This window comes from Protopterus annectens, chromosome 3.part1 (genome assembly GCF_019279795.1).
Source record: "Protopterus annectens isolate FY-2018-M chromosome 3.part1, PAN1.0, whole genome shotgun sequence".
NCBI lineage: Eukaryota > Metazoa > Chordata > Ceratodontiformes > Protopteridae > Protopterus > Protopterus annectens.
Window position 1 is genome coordinate 1,265,420,163 of NC_056732.1, and position 21,454 is coordinate 1,265,441,616.

General features: G+C 37.6%; 1 protein-coding gene across 1 annotated transcript in view; it reads left to right on the forward strand.

Annotated features, from left to right (window-relative positions):
• The window catches only part of LOC122797766 (protein brambleberry-like), a 439,351-nt gene that overhangs the window by 11,704 nt on the left and 406,193 nt on the right, over window positions 1-21,454 (forward strand). Inside the window, exon 2 of the mRNA XM_044066288.1 lies at window positions 14,667-14,955. Coding sequence (XP_043922223.1) covers window positions 14,671-14,955 — 285 coding nt within the window. The 5' untranslated portion in view covers window positions 14,667-14,670. The remainder of the gene's footprint in view (window positions 1-14,666; window positions 14,956-21,454) is intronic.

Sequence of the window (21,454 nt, forward strand, 5' to 3'; positions counted from 1 at the left end):
ATTACTGTACAGGTTATGGACCACACGATTGGCATTCTGTTTAGTTTACGGGTAAAGCCTGCAGAAATGACTGGAAGTCTCCAAATGTAATGAGCTTCTTAAAATAATGTAATCCTGTCCTTTATTACAAATACTGTCATATGCATTTTAATACCCAAGGCTTATACATTATCTAGTTAAGTATTCTCTACATGGCAACAACAGAAAGGCTTTCAATGTTGGCAATTCTTTAACAGTATGCTTATTAAAGCTTGCTTGCATCTTACAATCTCAGCCAAGCTCAACTGATGGTCATTAAAGTATTGCTACTTAAACACAGAGCAAGAGGCACTGAGTAATAAGCATAAATCAACAGTACAAAAAATATGACAGAAACCAGACCATTCTGAAAAAATCAAGGACAGAAACCAGACCATTCTACAAAAATCAAGGACAGATGAAAAGCTACTCCTGTACTTGTGTCTACCTTGGATGGGGGGATACCCTGCACATTTACACTGCATAACTACTCCTTGCCTTGCTTCGACACATCCAGAGTCACTACATGGGGGAGTGGGGTGCAACAAGTATGTCACAATTTGAAATGTCTCTGGCTGGCTGTGATGACCCTAACACATTTGTCATACCTCTCAACCTCAGAGCAAGAAATCTGGACAAAGCCATACAAAGAAGTGGGACAAAGGCCCAAACAAGGGCAATTTTTAAAAATATTGCTCTTATAAACTTAGAAAGATAATAGAATAGGTCTTGCATTAGTATGAATTTTCTGAATGGTATGAAATCTGAAACTCAAATGTCTGTCATTTTCTAACTTCAGTCTTTAATGATTTGTCACTAATTTTCCAAAAAAACACAATTTTATGAAAAATGGACCAAAAATGTGATGTAAAAATATAAAATAGCCACACAATACAGCTGGGAACCTGTCAAAGAAGGGACACTTTAAATATAAGTACTGCTAACTTGAGCAGCTGACAAAATAAAATAATCTACATGCATTTCTAAAATAAAAAGTAATCTATAACTATGATTACAGTTATTTCTTAATTGTAAATCCTCCATGTTTTCTTCCAAAATTGTTATTTTGCGGAGGGATTATTAGGAGAAGAGCAGCATTTTGAGCCAAAATCAGGGACAGTTAAGAGGTTTGGCTATGCCTAATTCTATAAAGCAATTTGCATGTATGTACCTCTTAACCTGTTAATGCAGTAAATCTGGACAAGGCCAAATATATTGGGGGAACATATAAACAGTACTAAAAATTGCTCTTGTATAAACCGAGACAGTTGATAGAACAAGTCTTACTTTAGCATGCATTGGTTATGAAGTCTGAAACTCAGTGTGTCATTTAGTGAATTAATTCCTAAATGATTTGCCACAAATTTTATGAGGAACAAACCAAAAATGAGAAGCAAAGATCTATTAATTCTTTGAAAATCTGGACAATTGGGAGGTATAGTTCAGCTGGGGCTGTCTAAGTTTGCCACCCTTCCCCCTCACAAAATCATGGTCAAATGGAGCCTCCTCCTGCAGCCATTCCAATGATCCCATTACTTGGCTATTTCACTCCAATTACCATCAACACTAATATACTGATTTACTTCCATGATGATTTGGAAGTCATTTGAAAGTTTTATTTTGCATTTTACAACACAAACACCAAGCCACCTGCTAAACAAACTTAGCATTAAAACTTCTCTGCCCTTGAAACTCACATTCATTGAAACAGCATTGAAACCCACATTCAAAGAAAATACATTTTACCAGTGGCAGATAGATTAATTCTGGGCTGTTTTCAAATCATAGGCCCCTTGCATATGAAACACACACATGCTCTTTGATACACCTTCCTATTGTTTTGAATATTTTTCCAGTAAACAATGAAACAAAATGCATGCACCAATAATGACAAAACTGCCCAATTCAGAACATTTCCTTCATCAAAGTCTACTCAAACTTCTACAGTCCACCATTATCAGTAAATAAGGAAAGAGCCATATTTTTCAAATCACCTGAAAGATTGCAGCTGGTTGTAACTAGTAAATCCCATATGAGAAACAAAAAGACACACACCTTACTACATTAAATGTGACAACTCTCTACAGCTGTTATACAATAAGATTCTTAGGTGAAATGGAGGGTAAGTCACAAAACAGTGACTCACCTTCTACACCCATGGGAACAGCCCCTTTACTTCCTGAGAAGAGTCACGTTATCACTCACCAGAAGTGTGCACTAGGCCATAATTTAGCATGGACTTGAAGTAAGAACATGATGAATGAAATGAAAAATGAAAACTTATGCCCCTTTAAGGGGATTAAGAAGTAACTGCCATCTACAACATGTATGTACACAAATGAAAAAAGTAACCCTTTTATAGAATGCTGACCTCAAGGTTTAAAATGAACGAAGGGGTCATTTCCTCAGTATTAAACTATCTGTGCCAACAGGATTCTTTCTTTCACCAGTTACTGGCATACTTAATAACCACCAAGAATGGTAACATACTTGCATAGTTCTGCACCCGTCCTTCACTCTGTACTTTCTTCTTCTTTCTTCTTCTTTCTTCTGATCTTCTTCCGCTGTCCAAACGATAATAAATCCACCAAAAAAAAAAACGATTCCGAAATAGAAATGAAAAAAAAAATACAATGATGATCACAATTAAGAAAGCTGAAGCTCGATTCAGCACATAAAGCCGGAAGAGATCAGCAGCATTTAGGCTTTCGAGTCCTTCCAAGTCTATGCGGTTTGGAACCTGATGCCTTAATTGCTCCTCCAGGCTGCAGTGGTTGTTTTTTTTCAACTGAGGGGCTGCAGTCTGCTCTAATCTAATGAAGCATTAGATTAAGGCAAATTAAAACCTTGATTGCATTTACTGATATTGCAAAATTATTTCACCTTCAGTGTCTGTATTAGTGAAATGACGCATCTTCCTTTATACCTGTCAACAGGAATAAAGAACCCTGTTAAGTTTAAACTCCTAGCTACTGCCACTGCATTGTACATTACCCATGTGCACTAAATACTACCTGTAATTAAAGCAGAACAATGTGCTCATGGGTCTATCACTGCTCAGTTTTTGTATCTCTCTTCACTTATTTAGCACATCCCAATCAATCCAGGTATGGTACATCAAAGGTGACTTTTCCACCCCCCTTTATATCTAGGTAAATCTTAAAATGAAGGATTAAATGCAGATAATTCATTTTTAGTTCATCTATCACCCTGATATGAAAAGAATCTTGGCATAGTTGAGCTACAGTTACTACACAAGCACAGACAAGTGCAAAAAATGCTGGTGTAGCATGTTCGTGAAGTAATGAGTTGTTAAATATGTGGTCAACAAAATGAGTGCAGAGCTCCTGTTAATCAATGAAGTTAATAAACCTAGGAAAGTGGAACTAAGATCAAGATAAACCATATTGACTGTCATCTTGTTTAATGACACTTTGAATGTATTTAAGGACTACTGTCTTAATTTCTACCTGCCTGCCTACTGCATTTAAGGACTACTGTCTTAATTTCTATCTGCCTACTGCCTTTTTTTTTTTTTTTTAAAGACTTCTGCAATTTAGCTGCAGTACAAGACTGGACTGTCAAATGCTTGCCTAATTTTTCTGAGAGCCCTACTGTCTTAGAAACCCTGATGCCAATTATGTATGAGTGCACTGAATGTTATTATGTGAGCCTTATGTCATCTTGTACCAGAAGGCTATAATTTCTATGTATGCACTCATTGCTAGTCAATTAAATATTTCGGATTTTAAATGAGCCTTGAGAGAGACATGGTCATAAGAGACTTGGGCGGTTGTGTGGGCAGCTCATTCAGTCGTTTCCACCAGCAGCTGAACCTTCTTTCTCAGTTAAGGCAGTATCTCCAAGGTCCAAAGATGTCATCTTGCCATTGTACTTCTAGCCTTATCAGATCCATCATTGAATGCACTGTCCCACTGGTATGTACTAATCCAATCCTATTACTCGACTGGAAAGATCCCAAAGATTTCTAACCAAGAAAATTAAAGGTTTGAAATTGTTCAGTTATTTTGATAGGTTAGCATGATTCTCCTTGTCTTTGTAGCTTGCTGTCTGCTCTTTGGTAACCTATGTCCTGCTTTTTCAGGCATGAAAGACACAATCGTATTGCAACTCATTTTTTGTGAAAACTAGTGGCTCTACAAACACCTGCACCAAGGACCTAAATCTGTAATGACAAGTAAACAAGACCAATAGTCCATGTATTCTTGGACTGCAGAATGTTACTACCACAGGTCAAAGTACTGCTATTGTCTACTTTCAAGCCTAGTATTGATTATTGTCTGAAGAGAGACAAATTTGCTCCAGGTTTATTGTGTATGGCTCTACTTGGTTTCGGAAATGGGCACTAGTAAATACTTAAATATAGCAGCAAGAGCTTTTAATTTCCTTCAATATTATGCATGACCAGGCATCTAATGATCTACATGATGGCTTGCCTATTGTGCATGACCAGGCATCTAATGATCTACATGATGGCTTGCCTATTGATCCTGGAATTGTATGTTCCTATTAATTTCCCAGTTGCAGTTATAAACACTTGAAACATGTGTAATTGGCATAAAGTGTAAATATTACCATTCAAAGAAATTTTTAAAGATATTTATAATACTTCTTGGTAGCCTTTTTAATGTTTTAAGTTTATAGATGACCTACTCAGAAAGGTATAAGAGTGTGGTATAAATTGAATTAAATGTTTAAAAGCTGTAATGTAACTTAGTATTTCACCATTTATATCCGGGCACAGTATAATTACACATTGAAATGAAAAAAAAATGATAAACCTAGAAAATTAATTTTTAAATGTGAAAATCATGGTGCCAAGATTTTCTTAATTTTGAATTTGTATATACAAATAGATGAGTTGATGTCAAGAATCAAACTGGAGACAGCACTTGGGATTTGCAGATGTATAAACATGTGCTGCTAGATTCATCATCAAAATGCACAGCATGTAAAAATGGGCAAAAAGATTACACAAGTCCATCTTAAGTCAGTTAATGGGAGTGTTGAGTCCAAAGAACTATGGATGTTTTATGATGAGTAAAAGATCAGTATTTTATGATTCTCTTATGGATCATCTACCTAAAAGGGACATGTATATTTTTCAAATGTAACCTGAAGTGACTTGGAAAAACACAAAACACCACAAAATAACTGCAGGCATACAATACATATCCATAGGATGTCACTAACTCCACCAATCTCAAAGGTAAATTAGTCAAGCAAAATAAAAAGCTTAAATCCAAAATTTTATTCCTAAGAATTAGGTTAATGTTTTCATCTGTAATGGACTTCATCGGAATCAAACTAAATGCATTCCCAAGTTGCAATAAATACCTTATCCCACCAATCAAATCATGAAATCAGTCAAGTTTAACAAATATCTTCTTTCAGCTGTTCCAGTTGGGGGTCGCCACAGCAGATCACCCGTTTCCATTTCTTCCTGTCCTCTGCATATTGCTCTGTCACACCAACCACCTCAATGTCCTCTCACCACATCCATAAACCTTATCTTAGGCCTTCCTCTTTTCCTGTTACCTGGTAGCTTCATCCTTAGCATCTTTTTCCCAATATACTCGGCATCCCTCCTCAGCACATGTCCAAACCAACGTAATCGTGCCTCTCTGGCTTTGTCTCCAAACCTTCCAACCTGGGCTGACCCTCTAATATACTTATTCCTAATCCTGTCCACCCTTGTCACACCCAGTGCAAATCTTAACATCTTTAATTCTGCCACATCCAGCTCAAACTCCTGCTTTTGTCAATGCCACTGTCTCCAACCCATATAACATAGCTGGTCTCACTACCCTCTTGTAGACCTTCCCTTTCACTCTTACAGGTACTAGTCTGTCACAAATCACTCCTGACACTCTTCTCCACCCATTCCACCCTGCCTGTACTCTTCTTCACCTCTCTTCCACACTTGCCATTACTCTGATCTGTTGATCCCAAGTACTTAAACTCATCCTCCTTTACCAACACTACTCCCTGCATCCTCACCATTCCTCTACCCTCCCTCACATTTACACACATATATTCTGTTTTAGCCCTGCTGACCTTCATTCCTCTCCTCTCTAAAGCATATCTCCACCTCTCCAGGGTCTCCTCAACCTGGTCCCTACTCTCACTGCATATCACAATGTCATTTGCAAACATCATAGTCTACGGGGCCTCCTGTCTGATCTCATCTGTCAACCTGTCCATCACTACTGCAAATAAGAAAGGGCTCACAGCTGATCCTTGATGTTATCCCATCTCCACCTTAAACGTATCTGTCACTCCCACCGCAGTCCTCACCAATGTCACACTTCCCTCGTACATATCCTGTACCACTCTTACATACTTCTCTGCCACTCCCGACTTCCTCATACAATACCACAACTCCTCTCTAGGCACCCTGTCATATGCTTTGTCCAAGTCCACAAAGACACAATGCAACTCCTTCTGACCTTCTGTATTTCTCCAACACTCTCAGAGCAAGTATTGCATCTGTAGTGCTCTTTCCTGGCATGAAACCACACTGCTGATCACTAATCATAATCTCCCTTCTTAACCTAGCTGCTACTACTCTTTCCCATAACTTCAAGCTGTGACTGATCAATTTTATCCCTCTATAGTTACTGCAGCTCTGCACATCACCCTTATTCTTAAAGATAGGTACCAAAACACTTTTTTCTCCACTCCTCAGGCATCCTCTGACTTTCCAAAATTTCATTAAAAATTCCACTGCCATTTCACCTAAGCACCTCCATGCTTCCACTGGTATGTCATCTGGGCCAACAGCCTTTCCATTCTTCATCAACTTCATAGCTGTCCTTACTTCATCCTTACTTCCTCCTTGCTAATCTGTTTCACTCCTGATTCACTATCCCCACATCATCCAACCTTCTTTCTCTCTCATTCTCTTCATTCATCAGTCCTTCAAAGTACTCTTTCCATCTACACAACACACTCTCCTCACTTGTACGTTTCCCTCACTATCCATTATCACCCTTACCTGCTGCACATCTTTCCCAGCTCTGTTCCTCTGTCTAGCCAATTGGTACAGGTCCTTTTCTCCCTCTTTAGTGTCCAATCTCTCATACAACTCTTCATATGCCTTAGCCTTTGCCACCTCTCTTTGCCATGTGTCTCATCTCCTTATACTCATCTCTTTGACAATCCCACTTCTTCTTTGCCAGCCTCTTCCTCTGTATTCTCTCCTGTACTTCCTCATTCCACCACCAGGTCTCCTTGTCCTTCCTCTGTCCAGATGTCACACCAAGCACCTTTCTAGCAGTCTCCCTTACTAGCTCTGCTGTAGTTACCCAGCTATTCGGTAATTCTTCACTGCCTCCCAGTGCCTGTCTTAACTCTTCCCTGAACTCCGCCTCAAAATCACCCTTTTTCAACTTCCAGCATTTAATCCTTGACGCTGCTTTCACATTCCTCTTCCTCTTCTTGATCACCAACGTCATCCTACAGACCACCATTCTATGCTGCTTAACGACACTTTCCCCTGTCACCACTTTACAGTCTCCAATCTCCTTCAAACTGGCCCTCCTACATAGGATATAATCCACCTGAGTGCATCTTCCTCCACTCTTGTACATCACCCTATGCTCCTCCCTCTTCTTAAAATATGTATTCACCACAGCCATGTCCATCCTTTTTGCAAAATCCACAATCCTCTGACCTTCTGCATTCCTCTCACACAATACCTACCCATCACTTCCTCATCCCCTCTGTTCATTTCAACATTCCCAATGAGGTCCACACCAATCACTAGTCTCTCACCCTTGGGTACACTCACCACCACTTCATCCAACTCGCACCAATTTTTTTCTTTCTCATCCATCGCACACCCAACTCATTGCACCATCAGTTTCAAGCTTCATAAACATCACTCTATCAGACACACTCTTCACCTCCAAAACACTCTTGGCATACTGTTCCTTTAGGATAACCCCTACCCCATTTCTCCTGCCATCCACACAATGATAGAACAATTTGAACCCACCTCCTATACACCTGGCCTTACTTCCCTTCCATCTGGTCTCTTGCACACACAATATATCAACCTTCCTTCTCTCCATCATATCAGCTAGCTCTCTCCCTATACCAGTCACACTGCCAACATTCAAAGTTCCTACCCTCACTACTACACTCCTAACCTTCCTCCTCTCTTCTGCCTTTGGGCATGCCTTCCCCCTCCACTTATCCTTTGGCCAACAGTAGCCCAATTTCCGCCAGCACCCTGTTGGCTAACAGTACTGGTGGTGGTTGCTGTTAACCCGGGCCTCGACCGATCCGGTATGGAAATATGAAATGTTCTCCGCATAAGTAATTTGGCAGAGGTTTTACGCCGGATGCCCTTCCTGATGCAACCCTACCCATTTATCCGGGCTTCGGACCGGCAGAAAGAAATGCACTGGCTTGTGCATCCCCAGTGGCTGGGTTCTAGTTCTAGATCATATTACAAAAATAGGGGAAATTTCTAAAATGAAACACTGTAGTATAGGAGGATATTCCAGTAAGATCTGGATTAAGGTGAACGACCACATTTTGATAGCTAAAGGGCAAAGGTTTGGGGCAAGCCTGGTCATGAGTAGGAGTGCTGATGGGCTCACTCAGTGAGTGAAGGGCATAAAATGTATGCAACATATAAACTTGCTTTACCTTCATTTAAGAAATCCCTCACAAGCCCATCTGTTTGAACCGAACAAATGTAATTACTTTAAAGACATAGGTTAAGACTCTAAGATGTAGGCCACCTTGCACCTTTAATGCTAGTTATCACTAATTTAATTTTCTGATTTCATAATGGGTAGGGTGGGGAGCTAATTTGATGCTGCATACTTGCTATAATTCTAAATTTTGCTGCATTAGCATTGGTCATAACAATTGGTGAATCAACAAATAGGTGTCAGGTTGCCTTGATTATTATGCAGAGTCAGTGGCTCAGAAGATTGAGTTCTGTACTACAACAGGTGATTGCATTGCTGGCACTGTAATGCAGCATAAAGGGGGGGTGGCTCTACTCTCAAGTGTGCTGTCTATCAGATGAGATGTAAAACGAGAACCCATCTGCTTGAGTTGGTGGTAGCTTAACTTTATGTAAGAGATCCCATGGCACCTATCAAGAGTAGGGAAAGTTCTCAAATGCCCTGACCAAATTTCCTACATAAATACCACCTTGGGTCTTCCCTGAAAAAAAAGGCTACTAGCCTACTGGAAACATGAATGGGATGGATAGGTTTATTTGTTATCTTTGTTTACATTCAAGAGGCATAATTATATACATTTATATACTATATTTTATGCAAATGTTAAAAACTGACTGTCAGTTTAACTACCAATTTGCCCTCTTTAGAGCACATGTATAGATGTATACTTTCATATAAGCCTAAATCCTGCATTTCTTTTCTGCACTAGCTTAAAAAGTTATGCATAACTGAGCAAACAAGTAATTTCCTTTGTAAAGTTTTTCATGGTGACGTTCACTTTTGTATTTACTTTTCATGTCTTGTCATTATCTAAGTGGCTGGGTTTTTGCTGAAAACTATCCACAAATGGTTCAGCCACCCTGTTTAACATACTGTGAGCTAGGGTGCAATGCAGGCAGAATATGGAGGGCAGACTGACATGAGCTGATCTACTTTTAAATTTGTAAAAAGATAAATGAACTGAAACAAGGCCAGGATAACTCTAATTTATTAGGTTAGCGCTTTCCCTGGTTCTCTACCCGCTTCTTCAGACCAAACAAAATGCATGCAGAAGTTTAATTACATAAAACAGTTTAAAAACTTAAGCACTGATTAAAAACTTGACTTGCATTGTAACATCTTGCATTTAGACATTTTATCTCACCAGATGTGCTCATGTATTTGTAAAAGGAACATGCACTTTAAAATAAGTTTATATCAACTTGCACAACCTTTATATATATATATATATATATATATATATATATATATATATATATATATACACATACATACATGATGTACCATCTCATTACTTAATACAAATAACCTAGGGATATGGAGTAAATTGACTAATATATATAAAATGTGTGTGTCAAATAACTAAATAAAGGTGTCTTGAAGCATCTAAACATGTATCGCAAGTCATTGTAGTATAAAACTAGACATTCTAGATAGACCTCTTATTGAATGCACTCCTGTACTACCTTAGAAAGATATGTACGATAAAGTCCAGTTTTTATATCTGCTTACATCACATGTGTATATAACCTACACATCTTAAAAATTCTAACTATAACTAATAAACCAAACCAGTGGTCTGCTTGCCCAAGATAAAAACTTGTAAACCTAAAATAAGGCACACATGGAGCTCAGCAAAACGGACAACTGCTTTAATGAACAAGCACAAAAACAACCACAGCAAGCTAAATCACAGCACAGCAAACGAAATTGCAAAGCACAAGCAACAGCACAATGTTGTCTGTTTTGCTGAGCTCCGTGTGTGCCTTATTTTAGGTTTCTAACTATATCTAAATCAATATACACACAGTATATATAAATATATTGTTAAAATACATAGCATTCTAACTTCTTACTTGATGTAAATAACCTAAAAAAGTAAAATGAATCAGAATACTATGTATATACTACCTATAAGCCAGTTGCAATTATCTATAAGCTAACATATGCTATATATCAAATGACTAAATTAAGGCTTGCAAAACATCAATGCATATATAACTTATTGCTGTTAGGTCTAACTAGAATGTGTAGATTTTAAATATCAATAAATACAATATGATGGGTTATATATTTCAAATCATATGGCTGCTATAGTGCTGATGGTCTAATATAAAAACCCTATTGTGTATATAACTTTGTAATAGAGCACTATATGCCATGATAATTTAAATAAACCCCTGGCATTCAGTTCTGGTTTTATTTGTACATTCCTATTTAACCCCTTATTGCCATCTGCCTGTAATCTAATAATCCATTTTAATCCAGTTATATTCCTGGTGTCACCTAGTCATTGACATACTGCATTGTATTAACTCAATCACCATAAATTTAAAAGTATGCTGTTTAGGTGTGGTCATAACATGTTTGGCCAAGGCATTAGTGTTACTCTAAATTTAAATTCTAATATTATAAAGATGCTCTCTAATCCTAACCTTAAAATGTCTTAGTTTTCCCACATAGAATGGTTTACAAATGATGTGGTTTACAAATGATGCATTGGGCTAAGTAAATTAATATTACAATTCGCCTCTGCATTAAAAGTGTATTTTCTGTCACAGGATGTGTAAATTGTGCACCAATATCAATAAGTACAATCCCTACAGAGCTGCATACATTTTTCTCTCTATTCCATATGCAAATCTCTACTCTCTATGGTGGCATAACATCTTTTTAATTCTTAATTTTGTCTAAAATGTGGCTGTTTGCCTACTACCTGTTAAATTATTTCATATGTAGTTAATATGTCCAAATGTATGTAGTTAATATGTCCAAATGTTTACATACAACTTTATCTGTTTAACATTACCACTGTAAAACAGAAAATTTCTTACTAGCTGTGACACCCCAACACTGGCCCAGTAATCAAGGAGCCTCAATCCTCACCACTGGCAGTGACTGGGAACGTACACATGGGAGGATAAGTACACACACACACACAGTAAAGTGCACTTTCCCTTAAGAGCACACAGAGACAGCAGTCTGGGGCTGGTTTCTCACTCTTTCTCCAGATTCCCAATAAGACTCCCCACTGGCACAGCTATAGAGTTGAGATCTCAGCTGAGTGGCCAAGCTAAGATCTTCAGCACCTTCTCTGTCCAACCAGTACTTTGCGTCCCTGCCCAAGTAGCTGACACACACTGAGAATTAGTTTTTATATATACACACACACACACACACACCTGGGAAAGGCTGGCACAGGTTTACTAGCTATGTTCCCTTTTGTGCAAACTATAAGGTAGTTATCACTGCCATCAGCCAACTCCTTAACATTTAAGGCCCTTAGCAAAGGGTGTCCAATCTTGCTTTGTAATGTTATGTTATTATTAATCCAAATAGTAGTTTGACCAAAAGCAAGGTTATTACGAGTGATATGCAAGCACGCTCAGAGCTTAAATTGGTCTCACAAATAGCCATAAAGATAGGTTTAAATATATTTAATAATAAAAGAACAAGAAAATACTCAAATCATCATAGTAACTTCAGAGTCCAAAATCACAGCTAATATTTAAAACATTGCAGGACAGTCTCAATTAAATACAGAATACATCTAAACCAATCTTTACTATATTCCTTACTAAATCTAAAAGAAATTACTGTACCCTAGACTGACTTGTAGCAAGGCAAGTGATTTGAATTAATCTTCTAGCTGATGTTATCAGGTCAGAAAACCGATGCAAAATGCCCAGTCATGCTCTGAGTTCTTAAATTTAATATCGGATATTACTGCTGAGATGCTTGCAGCATGACTTCACTTTTTGTCGCCTGACTTCAGTTCCCAGGCCAAAAACAACCATTGCTAGAAACTGCTAGCATTTAGCATCTCCCTGTGAAAATACATAGCCTTCAGATGTTTGCAGATCCTGGAAGTCATAAAACAATTAAACACTTCTACATCTCAAGCCTAGAAATTCTCTTTCAAGGGAACACAGAGAGTACCCAAGTGCAGACATCCCATATCCTGTTGACTGAAACTGAAAGATAGCCTCTGTTATTTATGGTCCAGCAATAAAGTACTTCAGTCTCAAGTTTTCCAAGTTAATCTCCTGTTAGAATACATACATCTAAACCATTACAATAGTGTATAAAAAATATATCTTCAGCACATGTCTATACAATATTACATGCAGTTCTAAAACATTTGTAACATGGGCATACGAATCATGTTGCTAGTCGCAAATAACACACAACCATTTACAAAATTCCAGATAGCTGGGCTAGCAGTTATCTCATTTTGTTACATGTCTGTATAAATCATATTAATAGTCAGAAATGACAGACAACCATATACCGTCAGCCTAGCTATCTGGAATTTTGTACTTCCTTTTGCGACACTAGTATGTTTATCATAACCTCCAGCAATAAAATTACCACTAAGATACAATAATTTGTTATGAAAACTCATGTCATCTACCTTAAGCCTGGAGCCCCGTATTGCTTGGCCTTTTATAATATTTGAAAACGTGCAGGATGCATACTCCGATGTAATGTATCATGATAGCATGGTTTGCAATACATTTCTGTGGTAACATAGCACTCTAGTGTTTTGATGACTAATGCATCCAAAAATTCTATCAGTGTCTGAACGATTTACATCAAAATATGTAGTGTTTTTTGTATATATTTAGTCATTCAGGTCTTGTAAACTACCTGTCCACAACAAAAAAAAAAATGTACACAAAGCAATGGTAGAATGGTATATGTGGACTATATTTACCTGTATATTGATTTTCCCAAACGGCGGTAACCAAGTTGGCATATCTATTGGCACATGACATGCCAATCACTATGCCATCTTGTTGCAAATAATATTTTTTATTAAACACAGAGATCTTTCATGGCCATTGAATCTTTCCTAAATTAATACCAGCTCATCCTAAACCCCAACAACCAAACTAATGCTATTCCTCAACTATCATAAAAGAAAATCTCATCCAGGACTTAAAATCACTTCATCCAATCACACACTAATTGAACCAGTCTCAGAAATTAGGCTACTAGGTGTCCTTGTTGATGATTTTAAAATTTGATAAGCATGTATCACTTGCAATCAAAAAGGCTGACATTAAATTAGGTTCTCTTTATAGGATTAAGGCTTATCTAACTGACTCTTCCAGACAAGCAATTTCCAGGACCTGCCTACTATCTACCCTGTTCTATACCTACCCTGTACTCGCAAACCTCAGGAAAACTGCCTTGAGCTGGAAACATGCTACCACAAGATAGCCAGATTTGCTGCCAACCTGCCCCACAGAACCCATCACTGCCTTGCCCTACAACGTTTCAAATGGCTAGAACAATCTAATCTCTTATCCTTAAAAAACATTTTATAGTACACCAACCTGACAAATGTCCAGCCTTACACAACCTAGTACAAATGTACCTCAACAGAACGTCTGGCGAGATGCATTGTAACACCTTACATTTAGCCATTTTAACTGAAGTGGAATTTTTTTTGGCGCTTAAGTTTTTAAACTGTTTTAGATAATTAAACTTCTGCATGTATTTTATTTGATCTGAAGAAGTGGTAGAGAACCCATGAAAGTGCTAACATAATAGATTAGTTATCCTGGCCTTGTTTCGGTCCATTTATCATCTTTTTACACTTAGTTTGTTGGCATGTTATAACCAAGCTGTTTATCCTAGTCGGTGGTGTTATTCTTATTTGGAGTTGCTTTTACAATTGACTCGTTATATTGATGTATTAGAATACTTGTTTGCAAACTGATTTGTTTCATGCATAAAGTAGACCATGTTTTTCAGCATTTTTGCATCCGTCAAAACGTTAGGAATAACAGTTTGTGATGGTCTAATACATAAACATACTGTAAAAGGTTAATTTTTTAGCTAATGTAAAACTGTAAAAGGTAACTCTTCTTTTTAAACCTGAAACTAAATGTTACTACTATTTTTTGTAAACAGGTTGATGATCATTCCAAAGATGAACTTGACAAGTGGCCTTTTATATCATGTCTTCTTTGTCTTTATTCTCATCTCTTCCTTGAGGCCCTCCTATGGGTTCTTTGACTGGTTGAATGTCAAAACTCCACCTCCTACTCCTGCTCCTGCTCTCACTCCCACCCCTACATCATCTTCCCATGATGCTGAGCTCATTCCCAACACAGTTTTTGAGATGACTACTGCAGATGAAAAATTCTTGGCCGAGGCAAAGCATCTGAACCTCTCTCCACTGGACAGCTGCCATTACAAAGTAAGTCGAATATTTGTACCACAAACTTTGGATCACTTAACTCTTTTAAATGGCAAAAATTTTGGTAGTGACTGACATCATTTTATGTAGAATGAGATGTGTAGAATTTGAAGGTTGTGTGCAACTTTCAATGTCTTTTTATATAGCAATTACAGAAGAGCTTTAAAATAAAGGTGGATGTAACATTGGGAATGCATTATAAAAGTTGATTATTTTATAGCTGTTGAGTAGAGCAAGAGATCTAATGTCTTTTATGTGGAGTTGAAGGTCCTTGGATTAATATACTGAAGATGAAAAACAAACTTGGTCACATCTAGTTGTTCCAGGGTCATATCAAGTATCTGTTTTGAGTGCTCATCCAAATGGGGAAAGTTGCAGCCTTATGCCATCTCATTTTTAGCTACATGATGTATATAACAGTAACCATCCTATACATGTATAACGCTGCTCATGTCTTTATTGAATTTAATGCTACAACCGTTACCGACTCTAGGTCACAATTTTTCAGAAAATAGGCACCAGGCACAAGCCCATTTTGAAAAAAATAAATTGCCCCTTTACTCCATGATACCACCAGAGTTTAAAACATGGTTGGGTCTGGTGCGGTTTCTTATTACAAGTTAATTGTTTTATGTTCACTACTTTACGATCTTTATTGCATGGTTCATACTGTGTTTTATTTTTGGCATTTGACTTGCTCAGTGTTCAGTAAATTGGTGTTTGTACTTGCAAATCAAAATGGATATGTAGTCACTCTAGACTCCTGTCTTGCAAACAATTTCTGCATACTTAAATGCTTGGATAGGGTGTGGCTCCCTAAGAAATAGTCTAGGGTACTTTAGAAAAGACTTTTGAAGTGTGTGATGAAGTAAAGAACTGGACTGGTATGTCTAAAATATTCAAGATGTACATGTTCATCAGTAGGAGATGATGCAACAAGAGAGCCAAAAACAATCAATAGACAAAGTAACTGTAGAAGGAAAGAGTGAGTGGAAAAACACAGGACATTATGCTGCATTTCCAGATGCCTTTTATTTGGATGACCAATGAGGTGAAAAAAATTAAACCTTTTTTTAAGACTCTCTTGTGGCAATATTGCATGCTTTACCAGCCTATCTAAAGATGACTTGACCAATGGACAAGAAAGGCATGAACAGCAGCTTTCACAGCTACATTGACTTTTTCCCACCATTGAGACCAAAGCACTCTGCAGTCTAGGTTCATCAAAAGCATAGCAAACCCTAGTCTTAAAGGTATCCTACTAGTAGGAGGAGAAAGTAGTTTGTTTAGGCCTACCCCTGTAATTGCAAAAAAGCATATGATGGTTCTTGATTGTAATTCTTTGGCTGGAGCAATTTAACTGTGCAAATGTCATTAAATGGTCATGGTATAGTAGGTGTGAGGCAATGTATTGATACATTAAGAGGAACATGAAGGGATTTGGACACCATCAAGTAGATGTTTCAAAATTGTGTATGGTCTCTAATCTCAAAGTAAAAAATGTAGATGGAGTAAGGAGGAAACATGGACATCATGAAATGGGGAAAATGTAAGATGTCTGGAAGGATGTTGGACAAGAGTGAATAACATAATGAAGATGCAAGTTAAGTAGTATTTTTTTTTGCTTATTCCTGCCCCTGCTGCTTGCTAATCCCCATCCTCCACTCTCTTCCAGTTGTTCCATTCATTCCCTGTCATCAGGCTGATGCTCAGACAGGAATAAAAGCAAAATTATATTGCATACTTAGAAAACCACATAAAGTTGAAGAGTTTAGATATCTAAACTGTGACGGCTCTATGGTTCTGCCTCTATCACAAACTGTATATCCTGACACCTGACTTTTCACTCTGAACTTCATTTGTAATTTTGCCCATTTTTTGTTTTATTCTTTCATCTGTTTAAAAAAATCTCTCCATCTCCCTCTCCCATTTCTCTCTTCCACTTGTTAGTTGTCCAATATTTATAAATGTTTTCCTTTGCACTCTTACAATTTATCTGTTTATAGTAAGCTAACTGTTCCAAGTGCTATGATCAATTTCCTTGCAAATATTGAAACTCATTTCCTTTGCCCCATTTTGATTGTGTAAATATATATTTTTTACTCGGTTTTGAGCACCTGCAATTTCTTTTTATATGAACTTTTCTATTTAGGCTTGGATGATGCATACTATGGTTGTTTTACCTAAATTTTTATACATCATGGACAAGTAGTTTTTCGCATTATTTCTTCGCTGTCAAGGCACTTCTGATCATAGACCATGGCATTCTTTTTTTCAGGCCCTCTAAACATAAAGCATACAAGGAGGAGGCATATGCAACATTCAAATTCAACAGATATTGCAAAATATGTGAATGGGGTTAGATGGCTAAGTAGTGTCAACATTCTGGAAATGCAGGAAACAAAACTGAGTGTGATTTGGTGTCTGTGTTATAGAACTGTTTCGAGGAGTTGGCTATACATTCTGTGGGGCCTGTTAATACCACAGCTGAGAGGTATGTTTGGTGGTGGTGGGTTCTGGTACTAGGTACACTGAGGTTTTCACTTTCTCCTCTGTGTGCGAAAATATGAAAAATTATCTAGAAATTTGTCGGACTAGGTTTTTCCCAGGAGATGCTGCCCTGCTAGTCTGTAAGGTGATGTAGTGTAGAAACATTTAAAAAAACACATGGTCATTCACAAGACTGGTTGGTGGAGATTAATTTTGTTTGGCTCATGTCAAGAACATTCATAAGCAGAAATGGGACAAGTACTTGATTCCACTTATTACATAGTGGTGCCCCATGCATCATAGGTTTTTCACCTTTTGTCCTCCTTCATGCTTAATAGGATGAAGGGGCCTCTAGACTTCATGCTGATTCAGTATGAATGCAGTTACCACAAAGTGTGTTAAGTACCGAGCGAATTAGAGGAGAGTATTGAGTTGGCTGTAGAGTAGGTAGCACAACAGCAACAAAAGGTCCCCCCCCAAAAAAAAAAAAAAACATAATGCCAGACAAAATGTAATGGTACCTGCCCTTTTCAGCAAAATAAGCTGCAATCCACATGGAAGGGACCTTTTCATCATTGTAAGGAAGGTATGTAATTTTTAATTGTATGGTGGGGTTGTCATATAGATGATGAAGCCCTTCCATGTTAAAGTCCTTGGTACTCAGTATTTGCAGTAAGTTTTAAGAAGAATCATAGGGGGATCTTGCAGTGGCTGTCTGGTAATACAGTGAATGTGGTAGTACTATTACCACAGTTCTCCTCTACCCAGGTACATTAAACTGCAAGAGCTTGGAGACATGTTCACTGCTAAACCAAGATGCACCCAACTGGTAAGGATCCACATAGACATGGTAACCTGACTGTCTGAAAGGACAGTTAAGTACTTAATCATTTTCAGCCAGCATCCTTTTGCTTTTAAGTATTTTACCTGGTTTCAAAATATGCAAAGGCCTTCCGAGGCAGAACACCTGGTATTGTAACTCCAAGGGCACTTTCTACCCCAAACTAGAATTTTGTGGGCACTTTCTACCCCAAACTAGAATTTTTGAGAGTATCAAGAAAATTCACTTTGTCTAGAAGTTAAGGTTTTCTATAGATGTAGAAAATTTCACTGCTGCTTAGATATGTGGATTTATAAAGGTTTAGCAGAATGTGAATATTCTGGGGTTGCTGCATCCCTATAAAGAGCTGCATTATCTCGTGTTGAAATGAACTGTGTATATTCCAGCAACTTGATTTAAAATACAAAAACTGTCTTTGGTTCTAAAATCATGCTAACTGTTGTGAAATACTGCATTATTATCCATTTATATCCTGTCTGGATGTGAAGAAATCACTAATTTTGCAGAGAAAGGGACTTGGCTCTAGAAGGCAGTATACAGTCTGGTATCTTATAGATTCTAAGATAAATGTATAATCTTAGTGTCACTGCAGCCACTTGATTAATAAGTCATAAACTATACATTTACAGTATATTTCTTGAGCAGTTAACTTGCTAGTTTGTAAATTTTGATCAACAGTCTGTTTTTCCTCTCAAAAGGTTTTTAAGCTTGTGGATGGATTCTGCTTAGCACTGGTGTGATGGTTGATAGCTGCCCTTTTCTGAAGAGACATGCTATGTTATATGCTACTATAGTTTAGCATTTTGCTTGGCACATTGTTATCTCCTTTTGGAACTTGAATGTCTACAAAATAAGAGTGAATTAGTAACAGGGTGTTGTAGCCTCAGCTGTGAGCAGGCATTACTGGGGTACCACAGAAGTTATAAATAAATGTAACAGTGCTGGTGTTAGATACTCTTTCTTTTGCCTTGTATCTTTAAAACATGCATCTTATGTGTCCCATCACATTTTAATTCACATTGAAGCATATAATTTGTGCAAATGGACTTTAAATGATTACAAACCTTAATTCCTGTTTCTTCAGTTAATACATCAAATCTGCTAAATTCTATATCAAATAAAGTAGAGCTTAGCTCGGAGTCGCACACAGATTAAGTTGATTCAGCCTTGACAACCCAGGTATAATGCATCTGAGAAAGGCAAGCTGACCTTGGCCACTTAGGTCATTCATGGGAGTGGGAGAAAGAGACAATTTAGCTCTACTATACATGTCGACAGGTGTAGTAAGCAGGTGAAAGGGGGACTAAGAACCGACTTTGCAATGTTACTCAATGTTTTACAGGCCAGCTATTTATACATTAATGTGTCAACATTGCAGACTCCACTCTGACCTTATTTGACATTTGTTAACTGAGAAAGTCCAACTGGGTCAAGAACCCTGGAGGTCCGGGGAGAAAAGTTCCATAGAAGTAAAGACAGATTAGAAAATGTAAAATTACAAGAAGTCACAAGTCAGACAATTGTTATATATTTGCATCAACGGCACAGTAGACTTAGGAGAGACAATAAAACAGCAGTATAAGTTAATACTGTTAATCTTCATTTACATTTTTTTGAGGGAGAAGGATCTCTAGGTGGGTGGGGGATAAATAGAAGGGAGAGGGAGGATGAAGTTGTGAGAAGGGAGAGTGTGTAAAGGTTGTGGAGGGTTAGGAGAAAGGGTATAGAGAGGGGAGTAGTAAATGAGTTGCCAAGTAATATTGTAACGGATACAAATATTTTTCTCGAAGGTGATTAAAGTATGAATTTGAAACTCTTATGGTCAGTTATTGCTCTGATGTTTGCTGATGGGGCATTCCACAGTTTTGCTACAGTGTAGGAATATAGACCATGTCCAGCTTTGTTTGGTTTCACTCTTAATTTCTCCAAGTCTTTTGGGCTTCTAATAACGTGACAGGAATGGACCCCTTTCCTAAGTCAAAGTACGATTAAATATCATGAAATTGGTATGTTTCAATCTTTGTCAGCAAGAAGTGCAGCACCCACACTGTGCCCAGTAATGACTCCTGCAATTTGTATGGGGTTAGCTGTATTAGTAACATATCTAAATAAGATTGTAGATGCTTTTTTTTAAGACCCATTGCTTCTACTACTACTACTACTACTATTGGAACTGTCTGGGAATCTTTCTTCTGCATTGCTCTCATTTCTGCTTGCAAATCCTGATACTTTTTGATAGTCTCTAAGTATGCACGACACTAGTCACTGGGTGCAGTGATTTCAATGATCAATGCTAATTTTGTCTTTTCATGGACCACTATATTCTGTTTTCTAGCATCTGTCTTTTGAACTGTTGGTAATGGGTGATCCCATGAGGTGTAGACTTCATAATTTTCTATGATGCTTTGTGGCTCACGTTTCCAGTATTTTTCATCCACTTCAATACCATAATGTGTGCACAATCCCCAGTGCAAGTATTGGCACATTATTATGCCTTCCAGTATACAGTTCTCCTGCCATTGTATGTCACAACCAGCAACAAGATATGTAACTGTTTCCAGTTCTGTTTTACAAAGCCTACAGTTTTCTGTTTTTCCTACATGCTGAATGGGCTTTACAAACCAACGTGTATGTAGCCCACTATCTTGGGCTGCCAATATTAACCTTTCACCTCTTGGTTTGAATTTGCCTCTCATTAACCATTCCTGTATTTTGTTCCTGATCTACATGAGGTTCTTCCAGAAGTTTTCTGTACTTGCTGTATTTATGCATTTTCCACATTTCTTCCCTTCTCATCTGGTCCTTCACATTGTATTCTTTTGTTTTTTGGCACATTCAGTTGCTGCCTGATTTTTATCTTTCTGTTTTGATTTCCATTCCTGCTTGATGCCGATATGAATATATATAATCTTGGTATGCACTGATTTTTATAAATCCTTTGGTGAGCATGAAGCATCCTATTTAATCTATCCCACACATTTTGAGGCCAGTCAGCCATTCCAAAACTAAGTTAGGACAGGAAGAGCAAATTGGTTTATAGCTTGAATTTTGTTCCTATTTGTCAATGCTGTTTTCAAGATTAATTTAAGTTTTCTAAAGTATTCCGTACTGAGTTTTATTCACATTTGTTCATGTTTTATTGTTGATCTTTCATCAATTCCCAAACAT